This window comes from Micropterus salmoides, unplaced genomic scaffold (assembly GCF_014851395.1).
Source record: "Micropterus salmoides isolate LMB-PRFRI ecotype aquatic unplaced genomic scaffold, ASM1485139v1 Ms_hic_scaffold_11, whole genome shotgun sequence".
NCBI classification, from domain to species: Eukaryota; Metazoa; Chordata; class Actinopteri; order Centrarchiformes; family Centrarchidae; genus Micropterus; species Micropterus salmoides.
The window spans coordinates 3,377,077-3,400,182 of NW_024040152.1; the positions used below are offsets into that span (position 1 = coordinate 3,377,077).

General features: G+C 41.5%; 1 protein-coding gene across 1 annotated transcript in view; it reads left to right on the plus strand.

The window, feature by feature from the left end:
- Window positions 1-5,932, plus strand: part of LOC119896963 (C-type lectin domain family 4 member G-like) — a 30,683-nt gene extending 24,751 nt beyond the window's left edge. Inside the window, exons 3-4 of the mRNA XM_038710435.1 lie at window positions 5,583-5,695; window positions 5,772-5,932. Of these exons, the coding sequence (XP_038566363.1) occupies window positions 5,583-5,695; window positions 5,772-5,898 (240 nt within the window). The 3' untranslated portion in view covers window positions 5,899-5,932. The remainder of the gene's footprint in view (window positions 1-5,582; window positions 5,696-5,771) is intronic.
- The last annotated feature ends 17,174 nt before the right edge of the window (window positions 5,933-23,106 follow it).

The following is a 23,106-nucleotide window of genomic DNA, read 5'->3' on the forward strand; positions in this document are numbered from 1 at the left end:
TGCATCTGTAGATTTATTCTATATTACCTAAAACAAGCTAATCTGCATATTTACAAAGCACATTTCAGAGGAAAATACTCTTAATGTAAGTCATTAACTGGGGAAGTTCTGTGGTGATATGCTTTAGTTATTTTCTTTATCCCATTCGTTTTTCTATAGTATTTTTCTATTGCGGCTCCGCTGCGCTGCTAGCATTTGATGCTAACTTCTGGGAACTAATCAGACGCTTCATGATCCGGCCTCCATTGCTGTGAAAAACTGGTCCATTGGAGTGAACGGAGATGACGCGACTCTCTCTTTAAAGGGCTCTGCTGTACAGTGGGAACTTTTTTCACATTTTAATTGTTACGGAAAAACAGCAAGGGAAACCAAAATACAGCAGACAGACTGCCAGCAGCTTTCACACCTGTAGTTCAGTTCATCTAGTCTGGACTGCCTCCCCTTATGATATTGAATGATTATTGTGAATGATTAATTCTGATTAATTCTGATTAATTAATAAAAGAAAATAAATAATGCTTTCTCTGTGGTGGCAGTTTAGCTTCAACAGCTAGCACCTCATTGTGTTTTATAACCTTTCAGCTAAAAAGGAGGATCAAACTGTGTACGATCATGTGAAGGAGCAAAGCGAAACAAGCAAACAGACTGCTGACATAAATATAATAATAATAACAATCTTTATTTGTAGATGTCTATGAAGATTTATTTATTTGTAGAGCACTTTTCAAAAACAAGTTACAAATTGCTTTAACAAGTGTAAAGACAATAATACCCAAAAAACAATAATACAAAAACAATACAAGATAAAGAAAAGAAAAGACTAAAATACACGTTTAAGATAAATATAAAATTAGTAAAACAGAATAAAATAAAAGGGATAAATAAAGTCAAATAAGATCGGGAAAGGCTCTCCTATAAAAGTATGTTTTAAGAAGGGACTTAAAAGAGTTCACTGACTCAGCCGACCTGATTTCCTCGGGCAGGCTGTTCCAGAGCCTCGGGGCCCTGACAGCAAACGCTCTGTCCCCTTTAGTTTTCAGTCGAGACTCTGGAACAGACAACAGACCTCTGCCTGAGGATCTCAAGGTACGTGCTGGTGTGTATGGGACTAAAAGGTCAGAAATATAACAAGGCAAGAGGCCATGAAGAGCTTTAAAAGTGATCAATAGAATTTTAAAGTCAATTCTAAAACATACTGGGAGCCAGTGTAATGAAGCTAAAATAGGAGTAATGTGGTCATATTTCTTTGTTCTGGTTAAAAGCCTGGCAGCTGAGTTCTGGACAGTCTGGAGTCGATCAATAGATTTTTGGGTTAAACAGGTGAAAAGGCTGTTGCAATAATCCAGGCATGATGAGATGAAGGCGTGTAAAATGGTCTCGGTGTCCTTAAAAGTTAACATAGATCGAATTTTTGCTATATTTCTAAGTTGATAAAAACATGATTGAACAAGCTTTGTGGTGTGCTGCTCGAAATTTAAATTACTATCAAACCAAACACCAAGGTTCTTTGCCACAGGCTTAATGTGATTTACTAGGGAACCAGCAGATGGCAGTATTTGTTTTGCCATCTGCTGGGACCCGATGACCAGGATTTCTGTTTTGTCTGAGTTCAGCTGGAGGAAATTATTTGACATCCATTTTTTAACTTCACAAAGGCAGTTGTTAAGTGAAGAAATGCCATGTTTATGGATAATATGTCCAATGGGAAGCAGATACAAGGAAAACAAAATGGGTCCTAAGACCGACCCCTGAGGCACACCATATTTAACTGGACAGAACGAGGAGACATAGTTGTTTACAGACACGCAAAACTTCCTCTTTGACAGGTAGGATGAAAACCATTCTAGGGCCGTACCAGAGATCCCCACCCAGTGCCTCAGTCTGTCTAACATGATGTTGTGATCAATGGTGTCAAAAGCAGTGCTAAGGTCCAGGAGTACAAGGACTGAGCACATGCCTTCATCAGCAGACATTAAAAGGTCATTGGTGACTTTAAGCAGGGCAGTCTCAGTGCTGTGGTACTTCCTGAAGCCAGATTGAAACTTTTCAAAAGTTTTGTTATTTTCCAGTACAGTGAGCAGCTGTTTGGACACAATTCTTTCTAGAATCTTTGCAATAAAAGGCAGTTTTGAAATTGGTCTAAAATTATGTGGGGGGGAGGGATCTAAACCAGGTTTCTTTAAAAGTGGGTTCACGCAAGCCGTTTTAAAATAATTAGGGACACAACCAGTAGATAGGGAGCTGTTGAAAACAACAGAATCTATTACTTTCAGTAAAAACTTTGTAGGTATTACATCAAGTGGGCTTGAGGAAGTTCTCATTTGTGATACTGTTTTTAAAAGCTCAGACAAGTCGATGGGATAAAACTGGTTAAACTCTCTTGTTGCTGGTGAGGAACCTCTGAGTAAGAGTCTGCAGGGGTAATAGAGGCTCTGATTGACACCACCTTATTGGTAAAATAAGATAAAAACAATTCACAGTCATCATTACTTCCAGCTGAGGCACAAGGAGGGGTTGGGTTTACCAGCTGATCCACAGTCTTAAACAGAAACCTGGGATTGTGTTTATGTGTAGTAATGAGTTCAGAAAAATAGTGTGTTCTCGCATCCTTAACCATGTTATTGTAGTTAATTACTTCAGACTGAGGTAATGGACTTGGAGACTGGATTATTTCTGCGCTCTGCTTTCCTGCATTCCCTTTTGAGGCTGCGAATGCTGTCATTTATCCAGGGTTGCTTACTAGCTTTAGATGTAGGCCTAACCTTTAGAGGAGCAGTAATATTTAGTGATGACAAGCAGATATGATTGAAGTGATCGACCAGATTGTTGGTGTTGGAATCAGACAGGTGTTGGCTTTGGCTCTGAAAGAATGCGCAAAACTTTAAAACACTTTGTTCATTAAAGAAGCGAGAACACACAGAGCTTGGTGAGGCGGCATGAGTAACAGGCGAATCACAGCTAAAAACAATACATCTGTGGTCAGATGTGGTCATGTCCACTAATTCCACAGAGGAAATGCAGACACCCAGGGTAAAAACCAAGTCCAGTGTATGACCACGGTTATGTGTTTGCCCTTTGACATGTTGTTTGAAGTTAAAAGAAGGGGCCATATTTAAAAAGTCAGTTGCATTAACATTGTTGGGGTCATCAACATGAATATTAAAATCGCCACAAAGAACAATTCTGTCATAATTTAAAACCAGAGTAGATAAAATTCAGGAAGTTCTGAACATTCAGTATTACTGTAATGTTTCTAGTAATAGGCCTACTGCTAATACTGCTTTAAGATCACTACTCATATAATCATTCCTCCTGTTTGTACTGACCATTAAGAGATCTCTTTGTAATGTGCTTTGAATGTAAGAGAAAAATAATTACAGTCTTTGTTCTGTATAGAAATGTGTTTCAAAGTTTATCTGAAGCTAGTATGAGCCTTTGGTAGTCTGAGATAAATCAAGTGGTTCATCTCCTGTCTCCTACTCTTACTTTTTAATATAAAACAGAGGGAATTTTGTAATGAAAATACTGTAACTTTGAAAGATCTCTTCTTCATAACTCAGACTGGTTATATTTACAGTATATGTGTTGTTTAGTCTCAGCAGGACTTTTGCCAGAGATGAAAACAAACAGCAGAGGTCGCTGCTATCAGCAGGTGGCTTGTTGTTTGGGGATTCTTTGTGTCATTTTGCTGTTGGGCATGATAGCAGTCTGTGTCTACAGTAAGTATACAAAACAGGTAGTCTATGCAGTACCTCAGACTTGAGACACACCTGGAAGAATAACAGCACCAGTTTTCCTCTGTAACATTACTATAACCGTAACCAGAGGATCTATTAACAGGTTGTTTTACCTATAGATCTCTGCCTCTAATTGTTTACTAAATGTATTACAAAGTTAATTTCTGCACAAAATAATCAATGTAGAAATGTATGCAGACAGTAAATATGTCACAAGACTGTTCTTGTTTATGCAATTTTTATTGTCAACAACAACTACAACCATTTATTCTACATTCTGCCTATTGTAATGTACAGTGCAACCTGCTCTTGGGTTTGTCACCATCAAGGACAACATTGGGAAAAAAGGGTGGTCACAGAATTATTGGAAAATATAGACATGTATGCATAAAAGGGATTACAGGATGAGTCAAATTGTATTCTATATTTTTCTTATTGTCAGTATTTATTTTTATTTGATCAGACCCAAACCATCAATGAATTGATGCTACTAACAGTATATCACATTGTATTAAAGCCTGATATATCTTATTCCTCCGTGCCACAGAGCTCCAAAGTTTGTATAAACTATTAAAAACACATCAGTGAACCAGACTTTTGCACTGGCTGACATGTTCCTTCACAACAATGAATACGACCACTATCGATTTTTGGTCATTCCCACGGACATCGTCCTGCTGCCATAAAGGCCTGCTAGCACACGGCTAGAAACAAATACACTATTTGATTCATTTTTACTTACAATTATAGTACCTAGTTCTTTTAGGCAATGTCAAATTCAAGGCTTCAACAGGAAGCAAATGGCTTGAGTAAAATGGAAAACATTGTTTTATTTTTTTCATGGGATTTCTTGATTTCATAATTTTCAGAAACATAATGAGTGCACTCCCAAAAAGCTAGAAAAGCTGAAGTAACACAAAGCTTCCAAAAATGGGAAAATGACAAAGACAAAATTTCATTATTATTATCACTTAAGAAGAACATTTTCCATTTGCAGTTGTTACATTAATTCATGAAAGTGAGCTGAACCAGCTGAAAGAAAACCAAACGATTCTACTGGCTCTCAATGGAAACCTGACAAACCAGAACAACAAACTCAGCTCAGAAAATTAAAACTTGAGGAGGGAACACAACAATCTGACAGTCCAGTTGGACAACCTGACACAAGCCTATACTGTCTTAAAAAGTAACATCACAAACCTGTCTGCAGAAAACCAGAACCTGACATCACAAAACACCAAGCTGTCTGCAGAAAACCAGAACCTGACATCACAAAACACCAAGCTGTCTGCAGAAAACCAGAACCTGACATCACAAAAAATGAAGCTGGAGACAGAGAGGAACAACTTAACGGAACAGATACGGAACATGGAGACAAAGTGGAATGAGCTCAACGTCAGTCGAGCTCAGTGGAGCATTGATGCCTACTGCCCAAAACCAAAGAACCAAAGTATGTTCAGATCCCATTAATAAGATTAAACATAACATAACATAAAAATAAATAACACAACGCAGTAATGTTGTTTATTGGTTTGTCTCTGTTGTTTCAGACAGAACGTGTAAAGCATGTCAGGATGACTGGTTACCCTCCCAGTCCAGCTGCTATGACATTAATGACCCTGATGTTTCTGGTCAGAAAACCTGGGAAGAAGCTCGAGAAGACTGCAGAGGAAAGATTTCAGATCTGGTTGTTATAGTTGATAAAACGGAGAAGGTAACGAGAAGACAGCCTATATTCAAAGAAAGTTTATTTTGTGTAGTACTGAACACACTGAGTCTGTAGGCCACAGTGTGTTAATTTAAGTATAGTGTTTAAATATCTGATAACTGTCTCTCTGTTGTCAGACATTCATCAATGATAAAAGTTGGGGCAGTTCAGGAACCAAGGGATACTGGATTGGTCTGAGAGCTGAAGATGGGAAATGGAAGTGGGTCGATGGAAGTGTTCTGACTGAAAAGTAAGAGACACATTCATAAACATTTTGAAGCATAAAATCTATCAGCCTGCATCTAAACATCATGTTCTTCCCTCAGCTCCTGGATACAACAACCTGCTACCAACGGTCAGTGTGTAATTTCTGTAGAGACAGAAGGATGGAAATCAGTGAGCTGTGGTGACAGAAACAGATGGATCTGCAAAAAGAAGGCTTTATCTCTTTAAACACTGCAGTCATACTACTGACTTGTACTTCACAAAAAAATAAATGTAATTTTTAAAGCAAAAACTTGTGTGTGTCTAAAAAAAAAAACCCAGACACTCTAGTGATACAATTCAGGTTGTTTCAGTTTTCCACCTCCTTGTCTCATCCAGTACAGTCCCAAACTGTCCTGTGTCTGTCTAACGGGGATGCTACTATATCAAAAAGACACAAATGTATGCCAATGCACAGCAGAGTACAGGGTAGATAGATTTTGGTAAATAAAAATATGACTTTATTCCTATTAAATTGCAATTTCATTCTTGTAATAGTATAACTTTTTTCTCAAATTATTACAACTTATTATTATTCTTGAAATATGTGATATGTGGGAGAGATTTTGAATGTGCAGAAAGTTTAGAAAATGCACATAAAACTTGCTGAGACACAGGAGCTAAAGTTCAGGGGTTTATAAATGAATTTTTATTAATTGTTGACGTGAATATGTGCCACAGGCTAAATTTTTTAGAGATTACTTAGAAAAGTTGATCTCAAGGGCATCACTTTGTGTTGAAAAGTGGTGGGGACTGAGGGGCTCAGATTAGGGCTGTGGAGAGACACTTGTGAGACACCACGAAATGCGATATTAATTTCACAAGAACGAGAGGGAAAGTTCCTTAATCAGTGTTTTAAAGATATCCTCAATGCAGAGACAAGTTAGCGGGGGGTCTGGAGGGACCTTCCAAGAACTTATGATCATTAAACACTTCATTTCCTGCATTCTGGTGAAAGTTTCTGCACCAATTTATGGTGGAAATGTTTTTATTTATGGAAAAGGAAACACAAAATTCAGGTGGCAGCTGACATTTCAAAATATATAAAACATCAGTCAGTGCAGCTCTCAGGCATTCTGTGCTGCTTTCAGATCTGTTTCTCCTGAGATCAACTTTTCTCATGTAATATCATCCCTGCTGAGGCAACACACATGTAGGCAGGATTTAGTCTTCCCTCCTTTGTCATGTTCGAAGGGAGAGAACGGAAAACTGAGTCAAGAAGTTGTTTAAATTACTGATTGTAATTGATTGACGTTTTTGGGTCATTTTATAAATCAGTAACTTGTTTTGGGTTGTTTTTTTTTTTGCTTAAATTACTTTTTTTAAACAATGCAACAAGTTGTTTCTTCTATATTTTAATTTCATTGCATGTTTTTTTATTGTGCAAATAAACCTTTCTAAAGGCATTTTCATTTGTTATTTGACTGCAAGTTATATTTCAGAACGGTCAAAAGAGGATTGTAGAGGACCATAGGACTTTTTCCCCCACATAAAAAAGCTACTTTTGTATATATGTGTTAAATGTATTTTCTGAGATGATACAAAAAGGGATTAAGATCAATGTGTGGATTTGGAAAAGAAAGCTGCATGAAATTATAAACTAACTGTGAAATGGATAGAAAGAGTGTTCTTATCAGTACAGAACTAAACATGATAAACTGATAATTTTTTGGCATTAATAGCTGGGCCCATAAGCAGAGATAGCGTGCGTACATGGGGGCATCCGACCCAGGGGCCCGGCTACGTGGGCCGCCAATGTGTTGTCATTTGCTTGTGGACACAATCACAGCAGAGAATTGCATGCAGGCATTAACCACTATAAAAAAACAAACAAACAAAAAACAGTGCAGCCATTATTATCAAACGAAACAGGCACTTCACTCCTGGTTTCAATAGTAAACCTCCATGAGAATGACAATTACCAAAAAAACCCTCAATATTCTAAGCAGACATTTTTTTTAAAAACTCCCTTCACCGCCATGCATCATGGGAATTCTTAGGCTGCTATATATAACCCCGGACTCACACAGGCGGCGTGTGGGCCGTGGTTTCAATATTATGTAGCTGCAGTACCAGAGGCTGCAGTGCTAGGACCGTAGTTCTTTTGCGACAGCGCCATCTAGTGGAGTGGTGGTGGTAATGCACAGCAACACGGCCGATGTGCGCAGCTGTAGGGTTAACCGGTCGACATGCATATAATCAATAAAATATGTTCAGGCACACACTCGGTGATGGTTAGGGTAAGGATTATTGGCTTCGGGGGGCTGTCAAGAGTAACATAGCTAGCTACCCAGCCAGCTAGCTGGCAGTATCAAAGTAAACAAGGGTCCTAGATATGCAGTTCCGGTCCTAGGATTGCGATCCTGAAACTGCAACCTCATACTACTCCGTGGTTTAGTTCCTTCCTCAACTTCCACTGGAAGCCTAGTGTTTCAGCAGCGGAGCGTGCAGCCTGCCCGACGATAACGATTTAACGATTTAACATGACCTTTTTGTGCTTCTGCTACATTATTCACAGCTCTATAGCCATTTTCCATTACCAGTACCAGCTCAACTCGCCTCGCCTCGATTTGGCTGTTTCCCATTACAGATAGTACCCAGACGCCACACACAACTGCCGCGATGTAATATTCAATGCGACACACATACCAGCAACCCGCAAACAGCTGTCTCTGGATTTAAGTTAAAACGTATCAACATTCCTCAGAATGTAAAGACAGATAAGCGGTATGAAAACCAATGTTGATGCAGTGAATAGTGAGGATTCTCTCTGACTAATTAACTATCTGCTGTGTTTTCACGTCACATTTTGCCTCAACTCGCTTGGAATTACCTCAAAGGAGGTGATCCAAAAAAAAGTACCTGGAAGCAGGTACAACTTTTCCACAGTGGAAAACCAATAAAAGGCAAGTTGAGGCGAGTCAAGCTGGTACCGTGCAGTGGAAAAGCGACTTATGTCATCCGCTTTCACTCCGATCTGCAGATCCCACAGGGAGCATTTCAGAATAAGAGGGTTTTGCCTTCCTGATTTTCTTGACATCTTTAGATTTTGTTGATTTAGTGATAAGTGCTATAGCTTTTTGACCTTCTGCTATGATTAAGTATTACGTAGTTAAATTGTTTCTTTTTTGTCTTTTTTAACTGTGTTTATTGTTGATCGGGGGTCTGCATAGGGTATTTTATTTTGAAAGTAGCAACGTTATGGGATTAATATCCTGCCTTGATTCAAAACTGAAAATGAAGTTCTGAAAGGTTGAAACTAAGTGTTTGAAAACTCAAAATCTTAAAAAAAAAGTTTTGTAAGATTGAAAACCAAAATTTGCAAGCTTGCAAAATGTAAAAAAATGAAAAAATCTCTGCAAACATTATGTTGTTTTTGAATTGTCCTTCTTCAGAACAATTTATCAGAGTTTCAAATTTGTCAGTGTTCTCCCAGTGAATTAGTTTGTTTTCCAGGTTTGAAACCTGAAAACTGGTGTGTGAATGTGTGAAAAAAGTTTTGAAACTCTGAAAACTGAGGTTCAAAAAGGTGAAACTTTATTACATTACATTACATTTGCACTCCTATTGCAGACTATTTTTTCAGAGCTGAGTTTACAACACCTACTTTGCGGAGATACGCCTACACAGTTGCGAGCTTGCGACTCACGTCATTTGTGGCAGCGCTGTCATGCAGCTCTGCTCTGAAACTCTGAAACTCAGACTAGTGTTGTGTCGTTCAATGAACGTTTCGTTCATAAGACCTAATCGTGTGTATGACTCGGGAGGAACTGGTTGTCACAGTGAGTGGCCTAAAGCACTGAAGACAAGGCAGCATGCTGTGGTCATCACTCACAGGTGGACGAAAAGAAGGAGGAGGAGGAGGAGGAGGAGGAGGAGGAGGAGAGCAACAGAAAAAATAACTTCAAAACAACAGATGAAATACCTTTTAATCCACCACACGTCTTGTTGTTTATGTGTAAATACAGAGGAGAACTGCTCATAGTTCGTTGTGAACATTTTATGTCTATCTCTGCATGCGTTTATTGAAGTACAGTGTTTAAATATCTGACATCTGTCTCTCAATTGTTGATGTGACATTCATCAGTGATAACTGTGGGATTTGGTCTTATGACACGCCTGGTCTAGTTTTTATAGAAGTTCTTTGGACAAATAAAACCTCTTAAACCCCGCAGGGTCGCTGCTTCTGCTGCTTCAGCTGCTTCTGCTTAGATCAAATATTAATGTTTATCATTGTGTCAGTATGGACATGCTACACATCGGTTAGATTCTCCACAGTTCAGTCGTTCAGTTCATTTAACAGAAACAACGAGCCCCAACATTTAATACTTATAGATTTACTGGTGTAACCTGCATGGTAGGCCTACAAGAGATGAAAAGAAAAAAAGTGCTGACTGCTGTTACCTCTGAAGCCTCTTAAGTCCAAATGTGTCCTTTCTTGATTATTTATATTCCTTTAGTCTGTGGGGGTCCACCCATCAAAAGAATCAAAACAGCTTTTCATAAAGATCTGTTCAAATTGTGAATCCTGTCATGTGAAGTCCATCGCTGTCTGCTAACTTCTGCCACACTCCTCTCATCCTGCACCGTGGTGATGTTTTCGTTATGTAGCTGCCTTCAATTATGAAAGCGCACAAGTCGTCTGTCGGTATGTGTGCAGTTAGAAATTGGATTATGATGGCAATGTGAGTCTGACTACTGACACCAGCATTTAGGAAAATACAGTCACTGGCCTAAAGAAAAACTGTTACATTTAAATTACTGATTTATTAATGAAATGATTAATAACTTTGAATGTAATTTTCTTCTGTTTTGTTAGATATGCAGTGTACCAGCAGGTTGATGAAAGGGACCAACAAGACTGCTCAGTTTCCTGTTTCCTGTGTGACAGTTTACATTTTTACTAAGTGTCCAACAGGAGGCGCTGCAGAACTTCTTATCAAGAGAATGTTCCAGGGTCTGGTTACTATTTGTGTTCTGATACACACAGATCAGCCAGAACATTATGACCACTGACAGGTGAAGTGAACTGCACTCATCATCTCATTACCATGGCGCCTGTCAGTGGGTGGGATATATTAGGCAGCAAGTTTAACATTTTGTCCAGGGTCAGAGGATCTCTGAAACTGCAGCTCTTGTGGGGTTTTCCTGGTCTGCAGTGGTCAGTACCTACTGAAAGTGGTCGACAAAAGGAAATCATGGGCAGCCTCACTGATGCGCGTGGGGAGCGAAGGCTGGCCCGTGTGTTCTGATCGAACAGATGAGCTACTGAAGGTCAAATTGCTGAAAAAGTTCAAACAAAAGGTGTCCGAACACACAGTGCATCACAATGTATTTTGTACAGCCGCAGACCAGTCAGGGTGCCCAGGCTGACCCTGGTTACAGACTGAGATGGACATCTTTGCAGAGTGGTGCAAGCAGAACTGTCTTAACCTCAACCTCTCTAAAACAAAGGAACTGGTTGTTGACTTCCGCAAAAATGTTTCCATCATCCCCACTCTGTTAGTCAACAACCGGCCGATAGAAAGGGTTGAATCATATAGAGACCTCAGGACAATAATTGATCACAAACTTACCTTCCAGCCAAACAGTGAAAACATTTTCTGCACCTCTTTTTCTTGAGGAAGCTCCGCAGACTTCAGGTTCATCAGTCAGTCCTGATAGCTTTCCGCAAATGCTTCATATAATCTGAAATAACCTTCAACACATCAGCCTGGATTGGATCATTATCCAACATCCATCGCAACACACTAAACAAAATCATAAGAATGAGCAGTAAAATAATCGGACAGGTGCAGGAACCACTTATCAGTATTTACTACAGGAGGACTAAACTAAAAGGAACACAAATAGCCTCAGACACCACTCACACACTGCACAGCCACTACAGTCTTCTACCCTCAGGCCAGAGATACAGATCACTCACAGTCAGGACCAAGAGAGCCATGACAAGTTTTGTTACTATGTCCATTAGAAACATGTGTGTGTGGATTTGTGATTTATTTAATTTCTTTATTTATATTTCTTATTTCTATATCTTTTTAATGTTTACTGCCTATTTATCACGTATTTATTGCACTTTGCAAGCTTTACTTATTTATATAGAACTGTTTTTTATATATATACACGTGTGTGTGTGTGTGTGTGTGTGTGTGGAACCGTACACGCATTGATGCTCAGCATGTGGATGATGAGGATCACAACAAGTTCAAGGTGTTGACTCGGCCTCAAATTCCCCAGATCTCAATCGAGCATCTGTGGGATGTGGTGGACAAACACGTCTGATGCATGGAGGCCCTACCTCACATCTTACAGGACTTAAAGGATCTGATGTTAAAGTCCTGGTCTCACATACCACAGCACACCTTCAGAGGTGTAGTGGAGTCCACGCCTCGACTGGTCAGGGCTGTTATGGCTGCAAAAGGGGGACCTACAGGTGGTCACAATGTTGTTGCTGATTGGTGAATACAGTACTTGCAGGTACAGGGGACGGTTATGTGTTATCTGTTTATGTCAAAGCAATCATTAGGTTGGGATAAATAATCAACATAAGTTATCAGTTCTCTGACACCAATATCATAATATGTTCTGTTCTGTTACTGAAGTGCTTTCTTTCTTTCTTGCAGGTCAAATGTTGGCCTCTTTACAGCAGTTTGACTTTAAAATGATGCTGCATGTGTTAATGTTGCTGAGACGGTGTTAAAAAGACAAAGACTGTACTTTGGTACACATTGTTTCTTCTCAGCTGTGCATAAAACTCTAAACTCAGGCTGTTGTAGAGAATAAATGTAACACATCACTGATTCCTCCTTTGTATAAAATAGCTTTTACATTTTCCTCTTCAGTTAGATATGATGTTTCCGACATATATATTTTTTGTAATATTACAGGGATCACAAATATCCGTGGTAAAAATGATGATCTTGTTGATATTGTATATCTCAGTGTTTTCATATGTTACACTGTGTCTGCAAGACATTTGCCAACAACCTAATTTATCAAGAACAGCTCTAACACACAGCTCCCCCTCAAAACATGATGTTTTACATTTCTGCAATCGATCTGCTGGCCCAGGTCCTCTTTTTCTGCCTCCAGGCAAAAGGGGAAGTGAAAAAGGAAGTGGTTAAAAAAAAAAAAAGGTATGAGAAAACATTCTAACAGTGAAGTAAATGTCTTATTCTGACGTGAAGGATTGTATCTTTGTGCTTTTGTCATATTCTGTGGGTTGATCAAATGTTAAGAGAATAAAGTCTTATTCTATTTTGCTGAAAATTACAACAATGTTGTTATTATACAGTTGCACAAGTTAATACTTTCACTTAAGATCTTATTAAAATACATCATACACTGTAAGACATTGCATGTTTCATTCAAAAACAACAAAAAAAATTGCATCACATCAAGGACCCCCAAACTGATACAAATTCGAGCACAGACCCCCATTTGATAAGATTATGTCCCAGGATTCCCCATCTGATAGGATTTTGGTGTTTAGATGTTTTCTTACAGAAAGAGTATAAAAACCCATGACCAAAATAGTCATATGTTCTGTAACTGTGTTTCTTATGGATGGAATAATAGTGAAAATAAAAAATTTCCCTTTTTGCTGGGGACCCCCTTGAAATCCTTCAAAGACCCCTAGAGGTCCTCGGACCCCACTGGCCTAAACCAACCATAACACATACAATTGTACGCGGCCAGACAGAAAAAACTATTAGAAACACAAGCTACAGAGTTTGCTCAAATGATTATCTATATATTCAAGCATCAATCACATGAAAAGTATCAACCAACGTCACATGTTTACCTTGAACATAAGCTACAACAATGAAAGCAAGTTGGCCTATGATACAAAAGTCCAAAAAGCACTCCTATAGCCTACAAAAGTACAATGTTCACTCCTCCTACTGGTGTCCAGAAAACAAACAGAACAAAATTAACACATTCATTTTCAGTAATTTCTACTAGATATATTCTTCTGTTTTCTATAGTCTATAAAGAAAACATAGTTGTAGCTCCTGGCAGAGATTCAGCAGTGCACAGGAGCCGTTGCCATTGTTACTACCAGTGGATCGCTTGTCTGTCGGTCCTCGTTTTTCAACATGAAATAAAAAATAATTTGTCTTTTCGGTTTATATTGTATGTTGCGTGATGTGAGCTGGTGGCAATCAGGTTTCCCCGTTGGGTATTAATAAAGTTTTTCTAATTGAATCTTTAAACTTTGCAGGTCGCACATGTAATTGGTAGTAAAAAAATGCTCGCACTGTCTCAAAAAATGGTTGCAGTCTGGAGTCCTGCAAAGTGTGAGATCATTCTAAGAACACCATAACCTTCTTAACACCAAACACCTCAGCAGACTGGCCTACAGTATCTGCAGAGTAAAGGGAATGAATTCCCACACAGATCGTAACAATAATAAAATGTTCAGTCTCATATTTTAAGGCCTTGCACTGTGTGGGTACTCAGTGATGCAGGGAAGGTTTTAGCTTCACCTCCCATCTCAATCTAATGGGCATCTTAACACTGCAAGAGCCTGCTATTATCCACTGTTACAAGAGACTGGCACTGCTAACTGCATCTTAATCTGGAATAGAAATGTGTAATAAAAGCTACAAAAGGTATCAAACTTGCAGTACATGACTTTTTTTTTGCATGAATTGATCAGTTACTGTTGCTCAGAGAGACAAAAACATTTGTGTATTAGCGTAAAGGTTGAAAACAACATCCTACAACCAGACTGATTTGAAGCCCCCAAATTTGTTCTAATAAACCGTATTTACCAAGATCAAGTTTGAGTGCCTGCTCCAGCAGTGTGGCTGAATGACTGAGCCTGGCTGTTATGGGGTTGTGTGGGGACAGAGAGGACCCAAACGCAGCACTCTGAGGGAAGGAGGTTTATTGAGGGATAAAGGTGTAACGTGGGGGTTCGATGTTAGGTGGTTGGAACACTCTTTATGAGAAAAACAACAGGATGGAGACGGATAACTTTCTTACGCAGCACTTTACTTTTCACACCTCGTCACAACAACAACACTTCCTCGTCCTCCCTCTCACATGACCGAACTAACCAATCAGGAGCTAGCAGGAGTTAGACTGAAGTAAATGCAAAGAAAACACAGAGGTAGATTCTGCTTAATATCGTAGCTGATTTACAGATTCAAATGTAATGATTTAGATACCAACTGTGATACAAATAAAAAATGCCGTGAACTGAATAAACACTGTAAATATATATATATATAGTAAATTACCTCAAAAATGTGAATTAACTTAACTCTTACATTAACTCTTACATTTCTTCCTCCTCCCCGAAAAGAAACGTCCCCGTTTCACATTACATACGGAGAAGCAGCAACCGCTATTAGAAGAACAAGGCAACAGTCTTACTTTAGAACATAGTCCATCAGGTATCTGGGAGGTCTAACTTGACATCGTCTTGGGCGAGCTGAAGAACCCAAGCCTTGCCCAGGAATGGCAGAGGGGACCGTGTCAGACTGGCAAACTAGCAACTTGCCTGAGGGGGAAACAGTCCCAGAAGTAGGGGACAAGGGAGAGTGGGAGTTGGTCTGTGGCTGGCAGATTTGAGGGGTCACTGAGGGAGCACTGCGGCAGCCCGGAGTGGTACTGCCCTTGGATGCTGCAAACCGTGAAGATGTAAAGGGCAAAGCACCCGACAATGCCGTCAAGCAAGGGAGTTGAGGTTGCAAAGATGACTCACAAACAGGTGTCCTCTGTCCACAATCAGGCACAGGTGCGTTGTAAGGTCTGAGGCGGTTGTAATGGACTACCTGGGATTTGCTAGACGGATCCAGGAGGTAATGAATCCTGTAGGTCACTCCCGGAGAATCCACATCAGATCCAAGGCACTCCAATATTTAAAGGGGCCCTTCCAGTGTGGAGCGAGTTTTTGTTTTGCTGTAGTGGGGTCATTTAACCACACAAGGTCTCCGAGCACATAGGGAGTGTGCTTGGCACTGTTGTCATACTGCCGTTTCTGACGATTGTGGGCACAGTCTCTGTTCCAGGAAGCAGCGCTGAAGGCAGACTGAAGTTTCTGGGTTAACTGTGCGACATAGTCAGAATGAGAACCTGGAGTAGATGAAGATGGTGTGTTGTTAGGCAACAGTATGTTGGCAGGCATCCTAGCTTCATGCCCATGTGTGAGGAAGAACGGAGTGAAGCCTGTAGTAGAGTGAGGGCTGGTATTGTAGGCCAAGGCAACTTGATTGAGACAGTCATCCCATTCACCTGACTGTTGAAGAAGTAACTTGGCTAACTGATCTATAAGTGTCCTATTGAACCTTTCAACCATGCCGTCACACTGAGGATGATATGGGCTGGTCCTTGTTTTCTGAATACCCAATAGTTGACACAGGTTCTTCACTAGGTCAGACTCAAACTGCCGTCCTTGATCTGTGTGCAGCATTTTTGGAATCCCATGCTCACAGATGTAGTTTTCAAACAGAAATTTTGCAACTGTCGTAGAGCGCTGGTCTGGAATGGCATAGAGGTTGACATACTTAGAAAAATAATCTTGAACAACAAGCACATACCTGTTGCCACGGCTGGTGATGGGGAGCTCAAGTATGTCTGCTGCAACCTTTTGGAATGGCTCAGTAGCAACAATAGTTTGCATTGGAGCTCTCTGATGGGGTGTGGGACTCCGTCTCGCATCACATGGGGTACACTGCTTGCACCACATCTTAATATCACGTGACATGAATGGCCAGTAACACAGTTGCTGAGCCCGTTTCAGGACTTTGTCTGCTGACAGATGACCAGTTACTGGATTCCCATGCAACAGCTGTAGGACAGTGTCTTTAAGGGCATGAGGAACAACAACCTGATAAAGTGCTGACTTAGTGTGTGGATCGAACACTTTACGACAGAGAAACCCATTATGAAAGGTAGTCTGTGATACTCTTGCCAAAGTGCTTTTTCAACAGGCGTGCGTTTTTTCATGTACCAGTATGGAGGCTTCTGACCTTTAGCTTTCCAGTTAATAACCTCGGACAGTGTGACATCTTGTCGTTGTGCCTTTTTAAGGTCCTCTTCAGGGAGTTGAAGCACAAATGTGGAGGAGACCAACTGGGGAGCACACTTTAAGTCTGGAGCTGGAGTCTGTGAAGTGGTCTGGTTACAGGAAATTGGTTTCGGATTAGTACTGCAGGGGCTATGGTGATGTACAGAACTGACAAGACAAGATGGCCTTACAGGGCTTGAATGCCTCTCATTAGGGTGTGAACTGGCAAGAGTCTTACAGGAGGTGCTCTGCTCTGTTGGTCTGGTGTCCGCCGGGCGACGTGACATAGCATCTGCATTAAGATGGCGGTGGCCGTCTTTGTGAATTACAGTCCACTCAAAAGGATCAAGTTCAAGAGCCCATCTTGCACGACGACCAGTTCTGTCATTGTCAATGGGTATTTTCCTGAGACCCAAGAGAGGTTTGTGGTCTGTGATAATAACAAAGGGCTGCTTGTAAAGATAGTGGCGAAAATGTCGTACCGCCCAGACGATAGCCCAGAGTTCTCTATCGTAAGTTGACCACTTCCTTTCTGCTTTTGTGAGAACATGGCTAGCGTATGCAACCACTTTTTCCTGATGTCCCTGTGTCTGAGCCAGTACAGCACCTATAGCAGAACATGAAGCATCTGTGTAGAGGGAGAATGGTGATGTGAAGTCAGGAAAGGCAACCACAGGAGGGTTTGTGAGTGCATGCTTCAGGTAAGTGAATGCATCCTGACACTGAGAAGTCCATTGGAAAGCAGCATTCTTTGCAGTGAGTGCATGTAGTGGGACGCTGTGATGTGCAAAGTTTCGGATGAACTTGCGATAATATGAACAGAGTCCAAGGAATGCTCTTACTTCTGTTACTGTCCGTGGAGTAGGCCAGTCTTGAACACTTTTCACATTGCGTGGGTCTGGCTGAATGCCGTTTTTGGATACCACATGGCCCAGAAATTGTACCTGATCTCTGGCAAAACAGCATTTTGATGGATTTAGCTTCAGGCCACTTGACTGAAATCTGAAGAGGATTTCTTCAAGGTGCTGGAGATGCTCACTGAAAGAGTGGCTGTAAATGAGGACATCATCCAAATACACAAGGCATGTTTTCCATGGAAGGCCACGAAGTACCATTTCCATCAGGCGTTGGCATGTGGCTGGAGCGTTGGTGAGTCCCATCGGCATAACTTTAAACTGATAAAGTCCGCTGCCTGTTGTAAATGCTGTCTTTTCACGGTCTTCCTCTTCCAGCTCAACTTGCCAATAGCCATGTTGCAGGTCCATGGTGGAGAACCAGGCCGAGCCGGACAAAGCATCCAGCGCGTCATCGACTCTGGGAAGAGGGTGGGAGTCTTTGATTGTCACTACATTGAGTTTTCTATAGTCTAGACAAAAACGCCATGTGCCATTTTTCTTACGCACCAAAACCACAGGTGCAGCCCAGGGACTATAGCTTTCTTCAATGACATCTGCCTTCAACAGGTTTTCCACTTGAGTTTGTATTTCCGCTCTCTGTTCTGGTGTCACTCTGTAGGCTCTCTGTTTAATTGGTGTGGCATCACCAGTGCGTACACGATGCTTGATTATTCCTGTGCGACCTCTGTCTTCTGAGTGTTTACTGAATACTACTGAGTATTTCTGAAGCAGTGACTTCAGAGACTGGGCTTGAGAAGGTGACAGGTTTGTTTCATTTATCTGAATGGGTAGGGCTGAATCAGGTGCAGGTGAGATGGCACAGCATGTTTCTCCAGCTGGCATGATATCAACAGAGGAAGCTGAATGAAACTCACCAAGGTGTTGACCAGAATGCAGCTCAATGTCGTCTCTGGAGGGATTCAAAACTCGAACAACAGTTGTGCCATTTTGAACTTCACTGAGAGAGTGCGCCACAATGATGTCACAGGCTGGGTTGGGCATGAGAACACCACAATAGCCAGTTGGCATAGGAGAAGCAGGGGTAGCTGCTGACACACAGGCTGTGATGAGGGTTTCACTCAAAGCTGGAATCTTAGTGGGTGCTAGCACAGACACATTACAGCAGGCGGCGACTTCATGTCCTTTGGGCAATAGAGGAACTCTCATGTCCCACAGTTGCAATACTTTGTTTTTGATGTCAAGGAGAGCACGGTGTTTTACCAGAAAATCCCAACCTAATATGACTGGCTGATAAGCACCTCTGAGAACTTCAAATTCCTGCTGCCATACCTGTTTTCCAATTCTGATCCCAACGGTTAACTTGCCAAGAATGTCCAGGTGCTGTCCATTGACTGAGCGAGCTGGCACTGAAGAGGCTGTCATCGGGCGTTTTCTTAAAGCTGGATGGGAGTTTCGGAAATCTTCACTCACAATGGAGACAAAAGAGCCAGAGTCGATTAAAGTGCACACTTCAATGCCTTCAACAATAGTAAGGATGTTCGAAGAAGCAGATTCATCAAGTTGTGAGTCAGTGTCCTCAGGCATCAAAGGTGGTGTATCATTCTGGGGCTGGGAACAAGTAGCCGATGTTTGCCCCTCAACAGCAGCTACTGAAAGTTTCCCTGTCGGTTGACGCCAGAATGGGTGTGTCTTTCAGGAGACTGGAAATGGACAGTGCCCCTAGTCTGTGGACTTGCCTCTCTCTTTCTCTGTGGAGCTGGACTAGGACTGCGTCTTCGTTGGTTAGTGTCCTCATCGTCATGGCGACTATACCTAGGATACTGGTAGGATGGGCGTGATGGAGAATGCTGGCGTTCCCGTCTGTCATTGCTGTTCCACTCATTGTATCTCTGACGAACAGGAGAAGGAGAACAATGTTCGTAGCGGGACTCGGGATCACGACCATAATACTGCTCAGGTGGGTAATAGTCTCTGGGGTGTTGTCTGACATGGTATGGTGAAGGAGAGCCACTACGTGTACTGTATCGAGCTTCACTGGAGGAGGATCGATCAGGTCTAGAGTCAACACGCTGAGCAAGGTAACTGTGTTTCTCTCGTAACTGCTCTACTTCATATTTCAAACTGTGTACAGTAAGAGTGAGCTGCTCAACCGCTTGAAGAAGTTTTTCATCAGTAGGTTTCGGACGAACCATGGCTACCTGTTCTGAAGGTTGTGCGTGGATGGATCCCGCAGCAGTCAGTTGTAGTGCTGCACGTGCTCTCTCGCAGCGGCTGGCAATGCGCACGGCGTCCCCAAGGTCCTCTGCACCCATCTCATGGATTTTTGACTGTAAAAGTGGATCTAATCCAGCAACAAAACGGCAAATTTTTCACCTTCTATAGCGTTGTGGTCATAGTTGGGAAAAGCTTCTAGCACAAGACGAGTGATGTCTGCACTGTACACATCCAAACTTTCACCTGGTTTACGAGGGCGAGCATTCACATGTGTCTGGAAGAATGGCAGGGAGTACTGAGGCCCAAAAACTTCTCTAAGCCTCCCCTTCACTGAGTCATAGTCTTTCTGAGTTAAAGGAGGGAGGCTGTCCCAATACAGAAATGCAGCATCAGCTAGGCGAGTGGGGAGGATGGAGGCCATTACTGTACAAAAATCTGCATCAGGTGGAGTCATAGCCTGTACTGCCACTTCGAAGCGTCGAGACCAACTTGTGAAAGATTCAGTCCCATCTCCTTTAAAAGCAGGCGGAAGATCAATTTTTAGGCCACTGGAGACAGCATGTGGGGCCAATGGGATGGTACTAGCCCTCGTATCATCCACTCGTTGTGAAGCGGAAGGCTGCCCAGATTCACTTTCATCAGATGACATAGCGTGAAAAATCCAATCCCAAAAATCACAACAAGCATGAAAAAACGAGAAAAACTGCAGAAATCCTTAATATCTCCAACTAACAGTGTTCAGTTCATCATGTGCTCTCAAAGAGTGAAAAAAAAATCCCGGTAGCAAAAGTGACTATCTCCCCAGTTCGGAGGAATAAAAACTCACCAAATGCGAAAAACCAACAAAATCATCCCACCGCTGCCACCAAATGTAACGTGGGGGTTCGATGTTAGGTGGTTGGAACACTCTTTATGAGAAAAACAACAGGATGGAGACGGATAACTTTCTTACGCAGCACTTTACTTTTCACACCTCGTCACAACAACAACACTTCCTCGTCCTCCCTCTCACATGACCGAACTAACCAATCAGGAGCTAGCAGGAGTTAGACTGAAGTAAATGCAAAGAAAACACAGAGGTAGATTCTGCTTAATATCGTAGCTGATTTACAGATTCAAATGTAATGATTTAGATACCAACTGTGATACAAATAAAAAATGCCGTGAACTGAATAAACACTGTAAATATATTTTTAGTAAATTACCTCAAAAATGTGAATTAACTTAACTTCTCTTACATTAACTCTTACAAAGGGGTAGAGGGACTGGAGTGGAGGGAGAGGTGGATGTCGGGGAAACACAGGCACGGGGAACCAGGAAGACTGGGGGCCAAGGAGCCGGGGAACACTGGGACCGAGGAAGCGAGGAGCGGTGGGGGAACAGGGAGGACGCCGTGGGGGTAGTCTGAGGAGGAGAGGGCCGGTGGATGAGCCCAGCCGACTGAACGGAGGACGAGGGTGAGTGTCCCTAGGAGGGAAACAGACAGAGAGACAGGGTTAGAGGTGACGGGGACAAAGCACAGGGAAAATGTGAAAAAACATGATAGCCTGAACACGGAGGTGGCACCGGGTATGGAGCTACAACGATCAAGCCAGGATGGTGTGGAGAACCAGGGTTGAAATACAGGCAGGCATGAGGTGATTACTGGCAGGTGTGGCAGGCTGACGAGGTGGCTGATGGGATGCAGGTGCAGGTAGTTGGCTGGGCTCAGGAGCAGAGGGAGAGAGAGAGAGAGAGAGAGAGAGAGAGAGAGAGAGAGAGAGAGAGCACACAGGGGAGAAAACACAGGGAGGGAGGCAGGCAGGGAACAGAAAACCAGGGAAAAAGCAGAATAACTGATAAAAAGGAGAAAAAACCAGGACACTCACCGTCAGCCGGGCTGATGTTAATCGGAAGGGCGGCGGTTCAATCCCGGCTCCCCCCAGGTTGCAAGTCGAAGTGTCCTTGGGCAAGATACTGAACCCCAAATTGCCCCTGGCGGCTGTTCCGCCAGTGTATGAATTTGTGTGAATGTTACATTCTTACTTAGAGAATATAAGCAAGTTACACAAATGGCATCAGATTATGAACACGTAAATACAGAGTGACATTTATACATTAAAACGGCATTTGATGATGATGGCATGTAATACTTATTTTTTGTATTTAGCTCTGGTTCCATGACGATAGCTTTGATTAATCCTAAAACAATCTTTGCTCAGGATCTGGGGAATTTAGCGATTTAACATTAATTCGAGCTGGAAAATTAATCGAGTACTATACGATGACATTTCTTTATCATAATTTCTAAAGGAAGTATCAGAAAGTGTTGGGCCCAAAGCGTTTGGTTACAACATAAAATGAAGAAATGTCAGGGATCCTTGCTGAAAATTAAAACACTGCAAAATTAACTTATTTAGATTCTTTTTAGATTCTTTTCAACAACAAATATCAACAACATGGTAACATTACTACTCAAATGGAGTGGAGAGAGCTAGTTAAGTAACTTGCGAAGTAACGCGTGAAGGAGAGAATATCCTTTGATGTGAGGTAATTAAACAAAGAGGGAGGTCAGTTGCCATGGTTACTTGTGTGTGTGGGGGGGGGCAGTTTAGGGTCTCCTGCCCTCTCTTAAAAAGAGTTCTGATAGGCTGCTCAGGAGAAAGCTAATTTCTGGTTAGTGTTTCTTTGTCATTTTAACAATCAGGCTCCAAAGGTGGCCAGTTTTACGATCGAACTGCCCAGAAACAGCACTTAGGGTGAGCAAACCTTTCCTTTGGGGTCTCAAAACCCAGCAAATCTTTTTGATTATGATAAAAGTTACTGTTGGTTGATGAAAGGTGAACTGCAGCAGTGTGAGACGATGCTGCAGACAAACAGTGTAGCTTAAAACCACTAAAGTAGAAAACTTGCCATCAACTCAGCATTCACCACTAACCAAACAACAACTGTCACAACTTCAAGCAGAACTAAAAACCATTCTCTTCTCTGTGAAATATAACAAGTTTCTCCCCCTGAGATGTAATCTCATTACTTATATTTGAAAAAGATTTAATTTAAACAGAAATGAAAACACTAGATTAACATTTATTTTGTAAAGGATTTCTTAAATGTGCTTAAACAACAACGTTGAAATGTACTTTGAAATGTGCATGATAAATGTGAACTCCCTTGATCTAAATGTATAGCATTCTAATCCTGCACAGGAGAACCTCAGACAAACCTTGATAACACTAGAGATATACAGTACATGTGTCAAATGTATTTTCTGTGTATATGATGAAAAAAGGATGGAGATCAATGTGTGGATTATTTAGCTGATTT